We start from the raw sequence: 18,790 nt of genomic DNA, 5'->3' as shown, positions 1-18,790 counted from the left end.
CGATCGTCTGTTTCCTCCAAGGACTCTTCACCGCGTCGTCTGCTGCCTGTTTATGTCGTCTGTTTACGCTGTTGCGTTCTGCGGCGTACTTGCCTTGTTTACTCTCGGCACGCATATCGGCCGCCTTCAAAACTCGCTTCCATGGCCCTTTCCGCCCGTCTACCAAAACCTGCTGGGGACGATCTACTTCTAATGTTTTTTTTTTGTTATTTTCCTGCTGTCGTCGAAAGACGCTTCCGGTGGTCTTCGATTTCTCTTTTCCCATGCACTCAGTGATGTTTGTTTTCCATGCTTTCGCGCGTCTCCTTAGCTGTTGCTATTCCTAGGTTTTCGGTATTATATGCATCCCGTTTCCATCGAACGAATTGTCTTGGATTTCTTTCCTTTTCTTCTTCTGAATGACGACGAAGTCCCACTTCAGAAAAAGTGGTGCACTCAAACGATCTTCCTGTTACGATACCGGCGTTTGAGGAACTGCGTGCCTTAGTACGGAAAAAATGAAACAGGAACCAAGGTTTTGAATGCTCTCTTTGTGAAGAGTAAAAACGTAAACAGCATGATCAAAATGATTTTCTCCGGTTGGTACAGACTCCGTCGAACGCGTTTTCAGCAGCTCAGAAACTTGGTACATATTTCTTCCTTTATACCTTCTTGTGCTCCTCGCTGTTTTTGTGAATTGCTTCTCTTTTTCTCAACATTATGCAGCAAAGAATCTTTCACGTCTGTCTCTAAACGTTGCACACGAAAAGCGCGCGCAAAGACGGCTTTGTTTGTTTCTGTCGAGTTCGTCTGCTTCACGCGATATCGCATATTTTCCAAAGGATCCACAGGATTTTATAGATTTTCACTTTGATGTCGATATGCCATTATGTATTCATCTTGACAAGGGGCTTCATTTTTTTTCCACTTGACTTGCATTGCGCTTTGCGGATTTCAGCTTCTGATACGCAGCAGCAAACAAACCAAATTCACGCAGGTACGCAAGCTTGAGTTCAAAGAAACCCAAGAGGGATTCATTTCGTGCTTGGAGCCAACAAGTGCAGGAGCAGAACACTATGATGACTCCGGCATTAAAACCATGGTGGCGTTGCAGTTTGGTGGAGAAGAAAATGCTGTTTGGAAGATTTCCTACATCGGTAGAGTATTTGCGTTGAAGTAGTTTAGGATGGAGTCATATAAATATTGGAAGAAGACCGCCCCTAACCTTTTTTTGTGTTATGTGAATTCATACTAGCACGGTGATATATGCCGATTGAAATGTACCTCATGCGTCTTTTGCGCCCTTGAAGTTAAGTTAGTTTGGTTAATAAAATTCAATCCATTTCTATTCTAGGGCATGTGTACGCCGCCGGCTGGCTTTAAATTCGAGGCGCGTCATTCTTTGTCGCTTTGATCCAACAAAGGTTCCCATTACTTCTTGTTTTAGCGTATGCACACACAAAGTGCGCAAGGCAAGCATAATCGGCGTGATGTGCGCAATGCTACTATAGCACAGTGGTTAAAACCATGGGTTTCGAAACAGCAGGTTCGTTGATTTATTCCGGGTATTCCTGCTGAGGCATTCTTTCTTTTGGGATGGAGGGTGGGGGGGGGGGGGGCGTTGTTAGTTCTTACGGGGCTTGGTCTAAAGCGTACTGTCCTGAATATAATATCAGAAGGAACTGCGAGCTATAGAGTCCATGAAAGCTGCTAGTATCACGTTTTGCCCACCACAACAATAATGGGCGTAGCACGTGGATTTTCATAAAGCCTCTTTCCTCTGGGCATCAAGAGACTTCGTGAATGCGCAAATAGGTTGCCTCCAATATGCTCCGCCCAGCGATCCGTTCCACGGGGTAACAGAAACTGATATCGAAGGCAATGCTTTAGCCGGTTGTCTTAGCCGGAAGCAACTGCAGAGCCGGAAACACCCCATGAGTGCCATGTTTTGGCCACTATTTATTGATCATTAAAAAAAAGAATATTGTTTTATAAACAACAATTTGCAACAATTACGCATCTACGGAGAAATTTGTTGGATTCCTACGTGTAGAAAAATACTATTGCTTGGAAATTAAAGAAAAATCTTGCTTAAGGAATCTTGCCCTAAGAGCGTCTGAAGCCACAAGCACGAAGGCTAAACAAATTCATCCACTTTGCTCTATGGTAACCATCCATTGTTGCCATGGTAACCGAACAATCTCAGCGAGAAAGCTTCCTCTCTTCTTTAGGAACCTTTAATAGGATGAAAAAAAAAACTAAAGAACAAAGGTGCCTGCTAACGAACCTGGGAGGCCCACATCCTACCTTATATTCGTTACCTTTATAAGCCACTTCGTAGCTTATATTAGCTTATATATTCCTAGTTTATTCTGTTCGTGACCAAAAATAGAAAAATACCCGAGATCCCTACCCCTTCAGCGACAACAACCATTAGCTGTTCGACAGCGATCGTGCATCATGTGATGACGTAAGCGTAGTTTTTTCATTGCTTGCGGTGTAATCAGGAGCTTCAACAGGAAGCGGTGATCAGAGCTTCGCCAGTGGAAGAATACGCGGCATCGAAGCAAGAGGCGGCGTTCGTATTTTATTTTTTTTCATCACGGTGCACGTCAAAATAGAAGACACGTGGTCCGAATGCAATTCATCAAAAATTTTTCAAGAGCACGCCTTATGTAGAAACCTAGAAAGAAATATTGTAATCTTTGCGAAGCAAATCCGTGAACATATCAGGAGGTTTTAACGGTCCCTTAATATCCATGCTCTACATTCGTGGGGCGCTGGCAGTAAAATAGAAGACGTTCTGACAACGTACAAAAGTAACGTGAAAACAAATAGATCGAAAACGCAAGAAAATATTTGTATAGAAGAAGAAAACAGTGCTTAGCAGAACTGAAGACGTTCTGACAGTGAACAAAAGTAACGTGAAAACAGAGTAAAAATGTACGAAAATATTTTATAGACGAAAAAGAAACCAGTGCTTCCTTGATATCAAAAATGAATTTTTTTTTCTCTTTGTAATTGCGCCGAAGGACACAGTTTTACTTGATTTCAATACAAAATGGTCCCCATACGGTAGAGCTAAACAGTTGTCGCCACTAGTGCGAGCGAAACGAGACTTCTGCATTTCTTTACTATCACTTACTATCCAAGCAGCTCTCTAAGAGGCGCTCGGCGCGTCCGCCACGTCTCTTATACCGAGTGCGAGTGACAGCAGGAAAGGAAGAAGGGAGGAAAGAGAAAACCAGAAGGTAGCGAGGTTAACTAGAATAACGCCCGGTCGGCTATCTTACACCGGGGGAATGGGGAAGGGGGAAACAAAGATGACAGAGAGGGAGAGGAGGGAAGGAAACTGGCGGTGAGTTCGCTGAAGCGTGTGCTCTAATAGCCATTGCACTCTCCATTCCACTCCCCACGTGTAGGGTCGCAAACTGGACTCAGTCTGGTTACACTCCCTGCCTTTCCTTCTTCCCTTCTCCCTCTCTCTCTCGCACTAATAGAGCGTGCAGAAAGACCGTCGCGCGCGTCTGTTACCGCGAACGCAGGTGCGTGCTATCACCGCGCGATAACCTTGCGGTGTTCTAGGGTTTACGCGATGCGAATCGTGCAAACATCGAAACGCGTGTATGCCACAGCTTATCCAGGGTGTAAGCGAGCCGCTTCACGTCAGAGCTCCTTCGCGGTCCTAATGACTGCGCCTCGTCACCCTTGGGGTAAGGGTCCGGCCGGCACGCCACCCTTGTCGTGAGCAGCGTCAGTAACGTCCGAGCAATAAGCGAGACGTCGTCGCGGAAAGATAATCAACGACCTGCCGGAACTATAGCCGAGTCTACCGTCTCGCAGATTCGCAATCCAAAAAGGCTAACCGAGTTCCGCTCAGCGTTCTGGCCTGGACGCTGGACGAATGACCGGTCATTCCCTACGTCGCGGTAGAATAGACCACGGGAATTATTATTATTATTACTATTATTATTATTATTATTATTATTATTATTATTATTATTATTATTATTATTATTATTATTATTATTATTATTATTATTATTATTATGTATGTCCATTTTTGCTTTGTGTTCTCTCCGTGTACATATAGTGTGCTCTCTTAAAATCTGTATTCGCGAAATTATCATTCTTTTTTGTGCGTCCGCGTGTCTGTATCTGTGTGTGTGAGCCTGCATTGTTCTTCTGGTGCATTGTTTTGCCGAGTGCACCAGCACCAAAAACCTCGAAGATGTTCCTGGGCACTTTATTAAACACCTTTTATTGATTGATTGATTGATTGATTGATTGATTGATTGATTGATTGATTGATTGATTGATTGATTATTCTATTTGCGAACATGTGTACGCTTAAAATAAAAGTGAGGAACAGGCTGGCTACTGCCACTGGAAGGGGCACAACGCCTGCCATAGAAGATAGGAAGAAGGGGCAGCATGAAGAAAGAAAGAGCACGATGACGAATATCAAAGAATTAAGCAGAACAGAACATACAGAGTACAAGTCATGCACAGAGGCCGGTCACTGCAGGTCCCGCTTACTAAATAATGTTAAAATAGAGAAATATATTTTCTGAGCATTTGTCATATGGAAATACGAATACGCTACAAACGTGAGCCATTGTTAGTTGCTTTCTAGAAAAGCATGGAGAGTGCGACATGCCTGATCGCGTCGAGACGCACAACCACTGGGGTACAAACATTCGTCTAGTGTCGCACACCACAGGTCAAGGATATGATAGTCCCTAACTACCCTACTGAAAAAATCCATGTGCCCTATAACTCCTATGTACAGTAATCCTATATGAAACATATATGATCCCATAGAAAAACCCGTTTTCCGTATATGTCATATGATGTTATTGAATATAGGAGTTGTGGGGAATACGGGATTTTTTCAGTACAGTAGCGACGGAGGCAACCGAGGGCGAAGCGATCGAAGCTTAGAGCTGCACCTCTTTGGTTAAAATTGAATTACGCGCTTTTATTTGTTAAACCACGATCTTTAATACTGCCCTAGTGAGGTTCTTCAACCTGGGCGGCGAAATGCTTGACCACACGAGCGTTTGTCCATTCCGCTCCCTTCAGAATGCAGCCGCCGCGGCTAAGGGGTCGAACGCGCGACCTCGGCTTTAGCATTGCAACCGGGTTACCGGTTGCGCTACCACGACGGGTTACCTCGTTTGCTGACGCTCTTGAACCTTCAAGCATGGCTTCCGAAAGCCCACCTGTGCACGCAAGACAGCGGGCGTCACCGGATCTACGAGGCCATGCTTCAACGTACTAGGTGCACGTTGAAGTGACGAACAGCGGTAGAACAAGAAACGTCACTGGAATCAATGTTTCGACAAGCGATACTTGCCTTCCTCAGGAAGCAGCCGCTTTCCTTAGTAACGTTTTAATGTAGGCGTAGCTCACTCTCCCTCTCCTTCAATGGAGGTGGGGTGGCACTGTAGGCTGGCAATGGAGGTGAGGTGCTAAACTACCTAGATTGTTCATCACTCATATCATATTTATTGATTTGTCTTCTCTCTCTCCCTCAGCTTTAGACGTGATGAGCATTCGTGCTATTTGCTTCCATTTTCCTGTTATACTTTTAACCGAACACGTAATAATAGAACTCAATATCCACAACCCGGGTCCTTTTCTTCTTCTTTTTTTTTTCCTTTTCGGAATCTGGAACTATTATCCTGACAGTTCCTGCTTTCCGAAAAAAAAAAGGAAAAAGAAAAACTGGGAGACACTAGCCCGGAAGTGCCTGCGTACACGCGTAATTGCTTTTCCGTTTTTGTTATTCCCTCACCTTGGAACAACCCAACATCAATACTAACATCTGGACCTTAACCTTTTCCTCTTCCTTTCTTCCCTCTCTTCATTTCTTCTTTCTTTTCCCATTCTTTCTTTAGCACTTTCAGTGCAGTTAGGCTACCGCACGCACCAGCTTATTTTCCTGCTCTTCCTTCCCCATTGAGGAAGGGGGCGAGTGAGCAACGTGTAGATAAAAACGCTGCCGAGGAAAGCATTTGCTGCCCTGACGAGGACGCGTCCCCCTGTCGAAACGTTGGCTGCTGCGACATTTCTTGCCCTACCGCAGTTTCCAATTACGGTCTGAAAGTGCTTTAAGCGCAACGTGATTCTGCAGTCGTGAGTAATTTGGCAGGGGAACGCCGCATTTCGTTCACTGTTGCAGGAGGTCGTATACTACACAGTCACTGACTTTGGGACCTCCTTCTGTACATCACAACATAGTGTTGTGGCATAGACTTACGTTAACAAACTTAACTCTGATTCTGAAGCAACGGTTGCTAGTGACGTGTCAATCAGAAATTGGCAAAAAGAACACGCGCCCCGAGCACCCGTTCCCGATATAAAAAAAAATTTCTGGCGAGACAATTGGTATATTTCGTCACTTTTACTTGATTTATGAAAAAAAAAAAACTATACTGCGAGATCTCAACGTCAGATCGAGCCTGTCTGAAGCGGTTCTTGCGAGAGCGTTTCAAGAACGACCAATGTACGGCAGTGTGCTGACAAGTACCGAGAATTCTGAAAAAAAGAAAAAAAACTGAAATAACATTCCCGACGAGTCCAGTCACGTTCACTTTCATGCGGCGTCCTTGAGCGAAATTTATTTTTATTCAATTGCGTTGAGAAATATTCCTTCGCGAAATCAAATTAGTGACGCACAGGCCTCAGGTATACACGTGCGGTCCGGACGCCTTTTATTGAATCTCCCCTATATCATCTCAATTTGCCCTGTCCGATAAGGCAAACGAATTTAGCCGACTGAACTTCTCGCTCTCGCTAGCGTCACGTGGAGCGCCATCGCACTTTATTGTAGAGTGACGTTGCGACAGCCTGATGCAAAAGTGGATCAATACCTCGAGGCGAATTTAATTTACTGCCTCCTCCCTATTTTCGCAATAAGGCCTCCGCATAAGAGACTCTCCTTCAAGTTCAGTTTTTCATCTGCTCCCTAGCTCTTTCGTAGCGTGTCTGTCAAATATATCGCAAGCCTGTCAAAAGTTTCGGCGCATCAAAAGTGTTTACGGCATGCGTCACGCGTTGCGTTGGCAGCCGACGGAGAGCCTCTTCGAGGACGAGGAGTGAAAACAGAGTCGGGAAGTTTAGCCGTCGCAATACCGGATAGACGATGCTGTCTACTGCGAAAAAAGTTATGGAGGAGTAACATTAATAAAAGCACCACCAAAATGAAATGAGAACTAGGCCAGGGTTAAGCACTGCTAATTCTCTATGTATGCGACAGCACACTTCAATCGTGAAGATTGCGACGCCTCCTCAGCTGCGCCCGCCAGCGTCACGTCTCACGGATGACCTCCCACGTTGTTACTGATCAGAGTGAGGCATCTTTCACTCTTATCCTTTACAAACGTGTGACTTCATGCTCACTGTGAGGCGTTCGGGTACGTTCAACACCTCGAGTGTTCTTCTCTTATATACTTTCAAAGTGAGTGAAGTCAACGTAAAAGGCTCTCGCATTACAACAAAGGAGGGGGGGGGGGAAAACAAGTGCACAACGTGATGCAGCGTCCACCACCGAAAGTCTCCCATGGCGCAAAAGAGCGCTAATTTGAGTACGCTCGTAAATTTTGAGCTAAGTCGAAGAACATCGCACAAGGCAGGACAAACTGCGTAAAACAGAGTTTCGTTAATTCGCGGCCTTTGTCCCGTCCCATGCACTCTTGCTCTGTTTCGCTGCCAAAGTTATACAGACCGAAAGTGAGAGTCCGTGAGCCCCTTCACTGCAAGACAAGGCAGCGGCGCGTCACATCACAGCCTTGCTTTCTAGGACCGTATACGGCAGAAAAGCGAATGGCAGCCAAATCACAATCAGTTACATCCACGAAACGTTTCTACGCTCTCATATTTTTTTAACGTCGTGCACGACAGGGCTGTTAGACGACTATTAACCGTATTTCTTATGCTAGCTCCCTCCTACGTCCCGCTTTCGCTTCACACAGTGTTAGGTCACCATGTACGGGGGCCACTGGAAAAATTTGACGATTCTCGCCCGTCCCCGCGCGTTCTCGCACGAACGAGAGCTTCGGCAGCGTCGCCATAGGGAGCCTGGAGTGCTGCGCACACACTGTGAGCGCAGTTGGCACACATTCGAGCCGAACGGAATTATAAAGATGCAGTCACTCTCCAGTGGACGACGACAACGCGCAGGAGGGTCAGTGCAGAACGACGCACAACTTCGCCAATTCAGCGGTACGAGTTTGGACTTCAGCGTCTACGAAAGGCGCCGCATCTGGAGAACTTGAATAAAACGTGTGAATAGAAAACTCCGAATCCTCTTTCACATTCTTGCTACAATTTGCACAATACTGAGAGAGAAACGGCCGTTTTCTGGGCAGCTGCATAGCTGACTGAGACGTTTATAACGGAGTTAGTTAATCAATTATGCATTCAGCTGGTAAATCAATTTTTTTAAAGGGGAAAGCCTTAAGTGGTTCGTTGAAATGGCTCATCCCCGAGAAAAAGCGGCTTCTAGTCTAGTAAATAAAAAAAATGTCATCATCAGGAATGGCTCATACCCTCGTAAGCAAGCAAAAATGCAATGGCTGAATATGAATGAAGAAACGGAAGGGAGAACGAACGAAAAAGGAAAGAAAGAGCGACAGAAAGGACGACAGAAAGGAAGAAAGAAAGACGGAAAGAAAAAGAGAACGAAAGTACCTTTAGGTAGTTGCACTAGGTGCTCGCATGTGTCGTTGAGGAGGTCTACCTACAGCGACATACGTTTACTTCACACTGCGACTCGCTATGTCTTGCAAGAAGTCTGGCCCCTCCGATCCTATAACCTGTTGCATTACCACGTGCTCAGCAGGCTTTCACCTTTACGTGTGAAGAAGTGTAACATGCTGTTGAAGATTCTTTTTTATGCTTTTCGTCCCTTCTTCTTCGGCTGCATTACGCCTTGCCATAACCGGCATGTTCTGTTTGTTGTCGTTGATTTTGCTCGTTATCGTACCACGGTGCGTACCGCAGAGGTCATCGGGATACGTGAACTGACCATAGGCAGTTTGACAACCTGGAATATATTTTTATTCAAGATAACCTAATAGCTGAAAGGACGTTAAGTCATCTGGACAACATTTTTATTTAGCATAAATGAACTGATCAAAGGTCTTTCAGCTGCCACCAGGGGCGCTATAACGCAAAACGATTCCAAACTTTTCTATTTCAATTCTGCAATCAGCCCTCCGCGATTGGTCAAAAACTTTTTTTGGACCACCCCCACTTCGCCTGTCTATCACGCGACGTCACGAAGCCCGCGATAGCTCCCCATCTGATATGACGCGTACACACTGATTATGCATGATTTGGCGGAACAAAAGAAAAACAATTATTTCTGATTCGCCGCCTTTTCGCCATTTTTTCTCGGCTATTGGTCAAAAGTTTTCGGGCTGCACCCACTTCACCTGCCTGTCACGCGACGTCACGAAACCGCGTAAAACTCACCGCGTCAAAGTGACGCGCGCGCGCTAAAGATGCATAAATATGCCGAACAAAACTGAATTTTCTTCTGAATAGCCACAGGCTGCCCCGTTCCGAAGGGAACTAAAAGATGGCTGCCACGGATCGCTCAGGCACTGGCTACTCGCACCTGCCGGAGAGCATGGGTTCATTTGCGTGCAATAAAACTTTTTGCGTGGCCGTGTAATCTTTCCGAGCACTTTCGGCAAGTTTACGACCTCGCCCTGCCAGCTGTTCTTTGCTGACTATCTCTTTGAGCGTCTTCTTTAAGGTTCTATTGCATTCCGTCGCGATTTTTGGCCAGCCACCACAAGCTAAGTAAGCGACAGCGGACCAATCGCAGACGCCGGCACCACGCTCTTGATCCGGTTATCGATTTTCAGTGCAATGGCTCGGCCCCATCGAATCCCTCTCCACATGAGCGTGTTCCTCGCCTCTTGTCAGCCAATTAGATAAGGCAAGCCGCTCAGCGTATGCAATGTTATTTGCTTTTCAATCAAACACAAGTAACCTCCTATGAACGAGGAAGAGCGCTTGATTGGTCTGTTCAGACAATCCTGCGGGTCAACGCCGGATGCTTGCGTCGACGGTTACGCAAAGTTGACGTCAGGATATTGGAATAAAAACATATTGGAATAGTTTTACGTTATAGGGACCCCAGGACTACTTCCATAGTTATAATAACTGAACAGCTCAAAGGTCGTTAAACTACCTTAGTCAAGATTCTCATTCGGAATAAATGAACCTCCCAAAAGGTCGTTCCGCCGCCACGTCGACTGCATTCTTGTCAGTGTGACTGAGCAGTCAAAAGTAGTTCAACCACCTGGCCAACATATAATTCTTTATTTATTACGCTCTTGCATGCGTGGAAATTCCCGTATTGAGAAAGGGCAAGAAACGGTCACAAATGTGCTGATTGTTTGTTACGTCTGCAGCTTTTACTCCATGTTCTAGCTGGTCGCTTATTAGGGTTCATCAGCCAATGAGAAAGATAGCCTTACATGACGGAAGCAATGGTAAGTGTTTACGTCGGCATCAAAAAGTATAGTTGCTGCCGCAAGTGACACTACTGAAACTATCGGTATACCGTGTTCACCTGACATGAACCAAACTTCTAGGTTATGGGCTCATTGCGCGTAGTCGTGTCTAGTTAATCAGACTATTTGTTAAAGTGCGATTAGTTATGTGATCGGTTGCGTTTAATTATGCTAGATATTAAATATTTGTTTTAGGGCATAAGCCGTTCGAAGGTTCCGTATAGCGTGCTCAGAAACGCCCGACAAATTGATCTCTACGAGATTATCTCTGACGTTGGTTCTTTCCAGGCTCTTATGAAAGCCTGAGGCAAAAACTGACCCCACTGCACTTAGCGTGCTTGGATTTAAGCGCTTTCAAAAGCGTTTCCAAAGCACGAAGTCCACATGTCCATCGGAAGCCGATGAGCACGTTTGCATCCGCGTTCGATGACAGCCTGTCTCTTATGGTTTAAGACATTGGCGGATTTCGATCATCGCAACGAAGCTGCTGACAGACGCTGATCACATGACTGAATGCCTTTCTTCTCGTTATTTTATCTCTCTCTCTTTCTCTCTCTCTCTCTCCTTTTTTTTTTCCCGAAGGAAATGACGAAGCGCTGCGCGGCATAATGGCTCCCAGACACGGGAATGGAGAGAAAGATTGAGGCGATGACAAAAGATAAAAAATAGGGTTACCCTTGTGTAACTAATTACAGGAAAGGCTTTAAAGCAGCGACTACAGGGAGGGTGCATTCGTGACGCAATAGGGACCGACTTCTTGCGGTAACATTTTGCACAACACGGGACGGAGAGAGCTGTCGACTGCACAAAATATCTGTCAAGAGCAATTGGTCGCCGCCCTGCGGTAACGTGCCCGCCATCACAAGACAGAACGCGGGGACATACACGCGAGATGTTCGAAAACCACGTTATTAGGATCACGTACTTAAACATCTGCCTCGAGTTTTATTGCTTCGATTACATTGCACTAATGAATTCCGTTTTCAGAGTTTTGTAACAACATCTAGAAGATTCCTCCCCTGCCGCACTGAGCATCTAATAACGATCTTAATCGAGATCAAAAATATCAGTCGTTGTGAACGCTGTTGCATGATAAGGGCAGCCGCTCTGCTACCATTGCAGAAAAGATACGTTTCCAGACATCCTGCAACCATCCTTTTATAACGAAGAGCAAAGCTCCGTTGTTGGGTCCCCGAGTAAACACCTCCCTCCGAACTTACCAGTTCCCAATTATCGCGTGCCACATTAGAGAGCCATCTTTACTGGAGAGACGCCGTCCGGTAAAGTGGCCGTCAAATAGTACATCAACCCTTTCGTTCCTTCCTTTGGTCGTGCTTTAAAGTTGCAGTGAAAGTGAGTGTACTCGCCGTTCCTTCCAGCAAACCGTACAAAACAAGACAAAACGCTTTTGGAGACGAAAGCGCAAATAGAGGCCATATGGAGGAGACTACAGATGAACTCGGGTATCGAGAAACGAAACGCACAAAGAGCTGAGTCAGCACCCGCTGACTCAGCAAAAACAAGGAGGACTCGACACATCGCGGCAGCAGCGAGCGGCTCTGTGAGAGGGCTCGCAGTTGCACAGGTGCCGTAACGCTAGAACGCGGCCTTTATTTAGCCTCCTCTTTTTCTTGATGGCCACCCTCTCATTGTCTCGCCCGCTCCGTACTATAGTACGCGCTGCAACATCCTCACTCACGTCGAGGGCAATTATTTCGGCGCAGAACTCGTCGAGCGGCCTTGTTTGTGCTTCTCTAGCAGTTTCTCGCGCTCGCAGTTTATTTCCTGTCGCGGCCCCTTCGTTCCTTTGCAAGCGTACTTTTTTGTTACCTTCCTGGTGCTCTTCCTTCCAACTGGTTAACGCAGTGTAAGTTTGCTCTGAGTTTAGTGAGTTAGTGAGTGAAGGAGTGCGTTACTGCCCCACTAAGTGATGGATACACGGATTCAGTGATACATCCATCAACTGGTCTATAGAGTGGTTCGAATGTCCCGAAGTATCGAAGAATGAAAAAGCTCTTTTTTAATGTCCCAGTAAGAGACAGACTTAAATGTGCGCCGCAAGGAAACGGTCTGTGTCAATTTTGACTACCTGGGCTTCTGCAATGTGTGCCTCAAGCTAGGCGTGACGAGAATTGTTAAATTCCGTGCCTATGGGAACGTTGCCACTTCAGCCAAAAATGCACAGCGCATGGTCGCACTCAACATGCTCAGTTATGAATGTAACGGTCATTATCAGTGTTGTTACTGTCGTACCAACAACATCCATGAAAGCAACGACACCATACCAAGAAGGTTCCTTCTAGCTCTCCTCAGCCACCAAGTAAAACGGAGAGTACTCCGTAAAATGTCCTTTTATCATCAGCAACAGCTACGGAGGTGTTCTTTTCTTGCACGAACTTTTATCTGCCAGATTTGTGTGTCATGAGCAGCTCTTCACCTGTAAATTCCCCAAAAGATGTTTCTGAACTAAGTACAGTCACGCATCGTAGCTAGAAAACTTAGAGCAAAGATAAACGTAGAGCAATATAACATCTCTCCTGCTTTGACGTCATTCCTTACTGTCGCAGTAGTATGGTGTTCTCCTCTGATAGCTTAGCACTAGCGCTAAAGATGGGGGAAACTGAAAGGCGTCACAGGACGACGCACAAAGATGGCAGAAAACAATGGCGCACTATGATCTCGTCAACCCCGTCTTCGTATGTATTTCGCGCTAACACTAATTCCGTGATTGCATTCCAACCATCCCTGCCTTAGGTCCTGCATTTCACGGTCACATGACCCTGTAGCGAAATTCGGAACATTTTCCGTTGCAACGACAGTGAGTCAGGTGGCTTTTAGTGCTGCCATTTGCCTTGGCACCAAGACAAACCGCTCTTGAGCATTGTTTTGTCAGCAAACAAATAAACAAACAATAAACAAACAAACATTTCCTTGAGTTGCTGAAAAGTGCTTACCGGATAAAGTCTTCACGAGGATTTCAACGCGCGCTGTGTCCTGCTTCATGGGTGACCCGCCATCTTCGGCGACGACGGTGAATGCAATCATGGAGTCCCCCACGTCCGACAGGCTGCGGTTCAACATAACCTCGCCCGTGATGCCATCGAGAGCGAGGTACCTGCCGATAATTAAACAGGAGAGGAACAGTGAATACAAAAATTTTACGTCTGTTGTACTTAGATGGGCAGCAGTTCAATAATATTCATCCCAATATTCATAAACACGTTTAGAGACGACGCCGTTTCCGTACTCTGTATCAGACAGAAACAGATAGATAGATAGATAGATAGATAGATAGATAGATAGATAGATAGATAGATAGATAGATAGATAGATAGATAGATAGATAGATAGATAGATAGATAGATAGATAGATAGATAGATAGATAGATAGATAGATAGATAGATAGATAGATAGATAGATAGATAGATAGATAGATAGATAGATAGATAGATAGATAGATAGATAGATAGATAGATAGATAGATAGATAGATAGATAGATAGATAGATAGATAGATAGATAGATAGATAGATAGATAGATAGATAGATAGATAGATAGATAGATAGATAGATAGATAGATAGATAGATAGATAGATAGATAGATAGATAGATAGATAGATAGATATGCGCCTCCCTTGTCAGTGCGGCAAGAGGACTTCGCTTAAAGGACAGTGGTGTCGTTTACTAAAGTAGTCATTGAAATCCAATTGCACTCCAAATCGATTCCTTTTCAGACAATAACGACAACGGCCCCACATGGATGCCTTCCCTGTGTCGGAGGCAAACGAAGATCTCCGAGGAAAGAGAACGGCTATCGGAAGTACTCATTCGTGTGTGTTTCATATCCAAATGCGGAAGTTCGGTTCGTATTTGGAATAGTTAGCTGGATTTTATTACCCTAACATGGCAAAAACGTGTGCCCACTTGAGAACCAGTGGGCGCCCAGCGGCGTTGGGAATCGAACCCACAACCTCCAGCAGCCTAGGCAGGCACTCTACAACTAAGCCACGCTGAACTTAGACAAAAGAAAGACGTAGAAGACGGCGTTTCCTTGGTTTATTTGTTTCCATTCTTCGAGCTCCGTTTTCCCGCTGTTCGGTTATTCATTCCCACAATGTCTTAGTGGCTTAGCTTCGTTGATGTGAGCAGAACCGTTGATTGCAGCAGTAAAATGATGATGGCCAAAATATTGCAGAACCCCGTTGTTTCAAGTACCTGCCAGTCGGTCATCACGTGATGTGTACGGGAAAGCTTTCGCAAAGAACGTTCCTTTGATAATGCCTCAAAAACCCCCTTTGGGAAGGAAATTGTAGCCTGAATGATACTTCCAAAGTTTAATATTTCGTGAAAATGTACAAGGTCGTCGAATATGAAAGGGGACACAAGGTTTGTGTTCAAGGCCGGTAATTTTCACTGTGCGTGCTTGTAAAGAGGGTCATCAAAAAGGATTCTTCAAGAGGGCAACATCATAAGAAATAGAAGTGACTGGTATTCGGACTTGTGTGTTTGCAGGAATCGAAGTTCGAACACAGGTGAGGCGTACCCGTTTCTATCGGTCAAGGGCGTACCGATGCTTCTGTCAGGTATCACCACAAATTTCGCTTTTGCACTTTTATTTTGTGTACTTTTACTAAATAGAAGGCATACACGTGTTCCTGATAGCGTTACAGTAACCAACCTGAGTGCCCTTGTGGACTCCGGTCCTGCCTCGAGGTGGTAGTAGACCTCGGCGTTGTACGGCATCGGGTCCGCGTCGTGGGCTCGCACCTGGAGTACCCGGTACCCGGGACGGGTGCGGGTCTGGTGCACCTCGGTGCGGTACACCGGGTACTCGAACCGGGGCGGGTACTGGTTGGGCACGGTCACCTCGATCTGCATCGTCTTCACCTCGGTCACACCCTGACTGACGGCGGCTACGATCACCTATCGAAGAAAGAGTGCGGGGGAAGGAATAACGTGTCTTTGGTTTTCCCGCTTGTTAACTTTTTTCGCGTTATCTGATCACACCATAAACGCAGTATAGCAGAAAAAAAAAAATGTTGGGCCAGTAGCCGAAGCAGGTGCAGGTCCATGATCCCGCACAGTTTCCCGCACAGCGCATGTAAGATTATGCGTAATACTGAAGGTGTAAAAACATTTGAGTAATGAATGAAGTAACTAAACATATTTTGGCAAGCCATCAAATAACAAGCGCACATGATACAGCCAAAACAGAAAATCTAGAAACATTTATACAAAAAGAAAACATGAATAATTAAATGAAAGAGTCACGTATAAAAAGCAGCATGTTTGTCATAATTACAATCATACTAGAGGAGAGCGCTTAAAGGATAGTTGGGGCAGAGAATGACTAGAGACAGTCAACGAAATAGCTTTAGTTGCGTGAAACATTTTGTGAAATACAACCACTTCACTCGCTACAGCAACTTTCTGTGGTGCATGACGTACCAAAACACTTCTAAAAGCCAAGTAAAAATTTCAAGTGGTACAGTGCTTATCACGAAAGCACTTAAAACCTCTACGGGCTGATATTTGCAGAAATTTCCCTTCATTTCATCTCGAGTTCTTTTAAAGTGCTTGCAAGCGCACATGAACAGCGCAGCGCCTTAGTAGCAGCGCACTCGAGATGAAAGCAGAAGCTCTTTTGAAACTATTCCAGATAATAAAGTTTAGGAGGAGCAGTACAGATTACATCGAGTTTGTAACCGAATGGCGAGCATACGCAAGTCGCCGTGCTAGGCAATGTGTCTCAGGTACCACTAGCACAACTAACTGGAGATGCAACACGGTTGCCTCTCCTGCAATGAAACCTCTCGTGTGGGAACGTCCGGATGTGAATCTCGTACTCGGGCACTCTATACCATGCTAATGTGTCATCGCATGAACAAGGAATTGTTCATCGATGAAATGTGCCATCACATGAACAATGACAACGTTCCTCGGCTCCTGCAGTAACGTTTTCTTTTTCGGCCTGAAAACACAAATCTTTGCCGGGGTAAAAATTTGCCCACTTTTCATTCTTTCTTGTTCCTCTGACATAGACTTGTGAGCAATCAACTTGCTTATTAAAATTTTGTTTTGCATTAAAAGAATTAAATTATGGGGTTTTATGTGCCAAAATCACTTTCTGATTATGAGGCACGCCGTATGGAGGACTCCGCAAATTTTGACCACCTGGGGTACTTTAACGTACACCTAAATCTAAGTACCACGGGTGTTTTCGCATTTCGCCCCCATCGAAATGCGGCCGCCGTGGCCGGGTTTTGACCCCGTGACCTCGTGCTCATCAGCCCAAACTCATAGCCACCGAGCAACCACGGCGGGTGTTTTGCGTTCCATTTCGTTTAAGCCGATATATAAAGAGTTAGCTAGAGATAACACATGCGTGTAGAAAAGAAAATAAGATCCTGCAGAATATTGGACCGAGTTAACAGGTGGGTAAGAGGGCTCAGGTAGGACGCCTCATAACCGCACACGTGATACTCCGTAGAGTATTTCAATGTTGGGCCACAGCAGGACATACTAAGAGGGCTCAGGTAGGACGCCTCATAACCGCACACGTGATACTCCGTAGAGTATTTCAATGTTGGGCCACAGCAGGACATACTAAGAGGGCTCAGGTAGGACGCCTCATAACCGCACACGTGATACTCCGTAGAGTATTTCAATGTTGGGCCACAGCAGGACATACTAAGAGGGCTCAGGTAGGACGCCTCATAACCGCACACGTGATACTCCGTAGAGTATTTCAATGTTGGGCCACAGCAGGACATACTAAGAGGGCTCAGGTAGGACGCCTCATAACTGCACACGTGATACTCCGTAGAGTATTTCAATGTTGGGCCACAGCAGGACATACTTGGCAGGCCGCGCGCCGAGCTGTTACCTACATATAACTTCCTCCTACAATGATACGCCACTTTCTCATGCCAGCCACCTCAATTTTTTTTTTTCTAGTAACGACTTTCTCCAAATAATTGGTACTGCTCCCACCAGCTATAGCCCTTCATACTGAGTCCCATGAGAAACATTAATTCTTCTGTTATGATTATTTCTAGTGTTATGGAGTCTCGATAAAAAAAATAATTAAACCTACTAACCTAAGTAATTAAATGAAGAAAGTGTGAAAGAGAGACGGAAATTGCGGGAGGTTAACCAAGTTGCTCCTGGTTTCTTTCCCTATGCTGGCAGAATGAATAAAGTGTCAATATACTGAAGTGAGCCAAAAATTGATTTCTCACTTGAAGAGTTATGTGCAATGCGTTGCTAAGCAAAAGCAACTCCTCGGCAGCTATTCCGCAAAGCGACAGTGGCTGCTTCCTCGTAGTAGCGTGCAACGTTCACTACCAGTTCTGCTTGTTTCTCGCAAACAAATCATTAATTTTTTTTTTCACACAAGGAACAAAACACGACTGAATGTCTTTGACTAAGACTGATGAACGCAAGTTATGTTGGTAAGGATTCATGTTTAGGAAGTTCTTTATCCGACTGACAGCGTTTTCCTCTTCTATTTCGTCACTTGCAGGTGTCGCCGCAGCATAAATTTCCGCAGAGGTGGAAGAACTTTCCGACGTACGGTATGTCATCCTGCTGTCAAAAAAACATGGATCCTTGCGTAGCGCCAGCTTGTTCTCGTTCTCACGACAAGGTGGTGCTGTCGTGACGGCAGAAAGCTGTCATGACGCAAAAAAAAAAAAATAACGTAGAGAAGAAGGAAAGCGGCAAGCTTGCAGAAACTTCCGCCTAAAGTTCGGGACATTCTCTCGCGTCTTCTTCAACGGGGACAGCCCCTGCAGGGAGCTCCGCAGTCGCCTGACGTCCTTGGCTGTTTACACGTCATCGTCTAGTGCTCGGGTTTGCGGCCACGCTACCGCCTATGCTGCTGCTGCTGCTGCTGACAGGATGCGGCTGTAAGCCGGGGGCGTTGCTATATCCAGGCCCCGCCTCCTGACGACGTCACCGAGACGTCTACATTCGTCCCCAAGCAAAGCGGTCGCGAGCAGACAGAACGCCTTGGGGAGGGCGTGGATTGTGCAGACCTCGCGTTGACGGCGTCAAAACAGGGACTCCGCAGGAGGAACCGAAAGGGAATGCTGACACGAGCTGGCAAACGAGGACGTTGAGAAGAACGCTCAGGCAGTACCCGCCCGCGCAGCGGCTTTCAGTCTTGAGGCCCGAAAAATGCTTTTCCTTTTCATTTTTTTTTCTTTTCTTTTACGCGAGTTCAGCTCCTGAAGTTTGCTTTGAGAATCAAACACAGTCACTCTCCAACCCT

General features: G+C 45.7%; 1 protein-coding gene across 3 annotated transcripts in view; it reads right to left on the bottom strand.

Annotated features, from left to right (window-relative positions):
• The window catches only part of LOC142557302 (uncharacterized), a 189,729-nt gene that overhangs the window by 40,007 nt on the left and 130,932 nt on the right, over window positions 1-18,790 (bottom strand). For all 3 annotated transcript variants that reach the window (XM_075669032.1, XM_075669033.1, XM_075669034.1), the window contains 2 exons: window positions 15,194-15,438; window positions 13,469-13,629 (listed from right to left, as the gene is read on the bottom strand). In XM_075669032.1, coding sequence (XP_075525147.1) covers window positions 13,469-13,629; window positions 15,194-15,438 — 406 coding nt within the window. The remainder of the gene's footprint in view (window positions 1-13,468; window positions 13,630-15,193; window positions 15,439-18,790) is intronic.

The sequence above is a fragment of the Dermacentor variabilis genome, chromosome 9 (genome assembly GCF_050947875.1).
Source record: "Dermacentor variabilis isolate Ectoservices chromosome 9, ASM5094787v1, whole genome shotgun sequence".
Classification (NCBI taxonomy): Eukaryota; Metazoa; Arthropoda; class Arachnida; order Ixodida; family Ixodidae; genus Dermacentor; species Dermacentor variabilis.
Note: the sequence above shows the minus strand (reverse complement) of the source record. Positions and strands in the feature narration are given on the sequence as shown.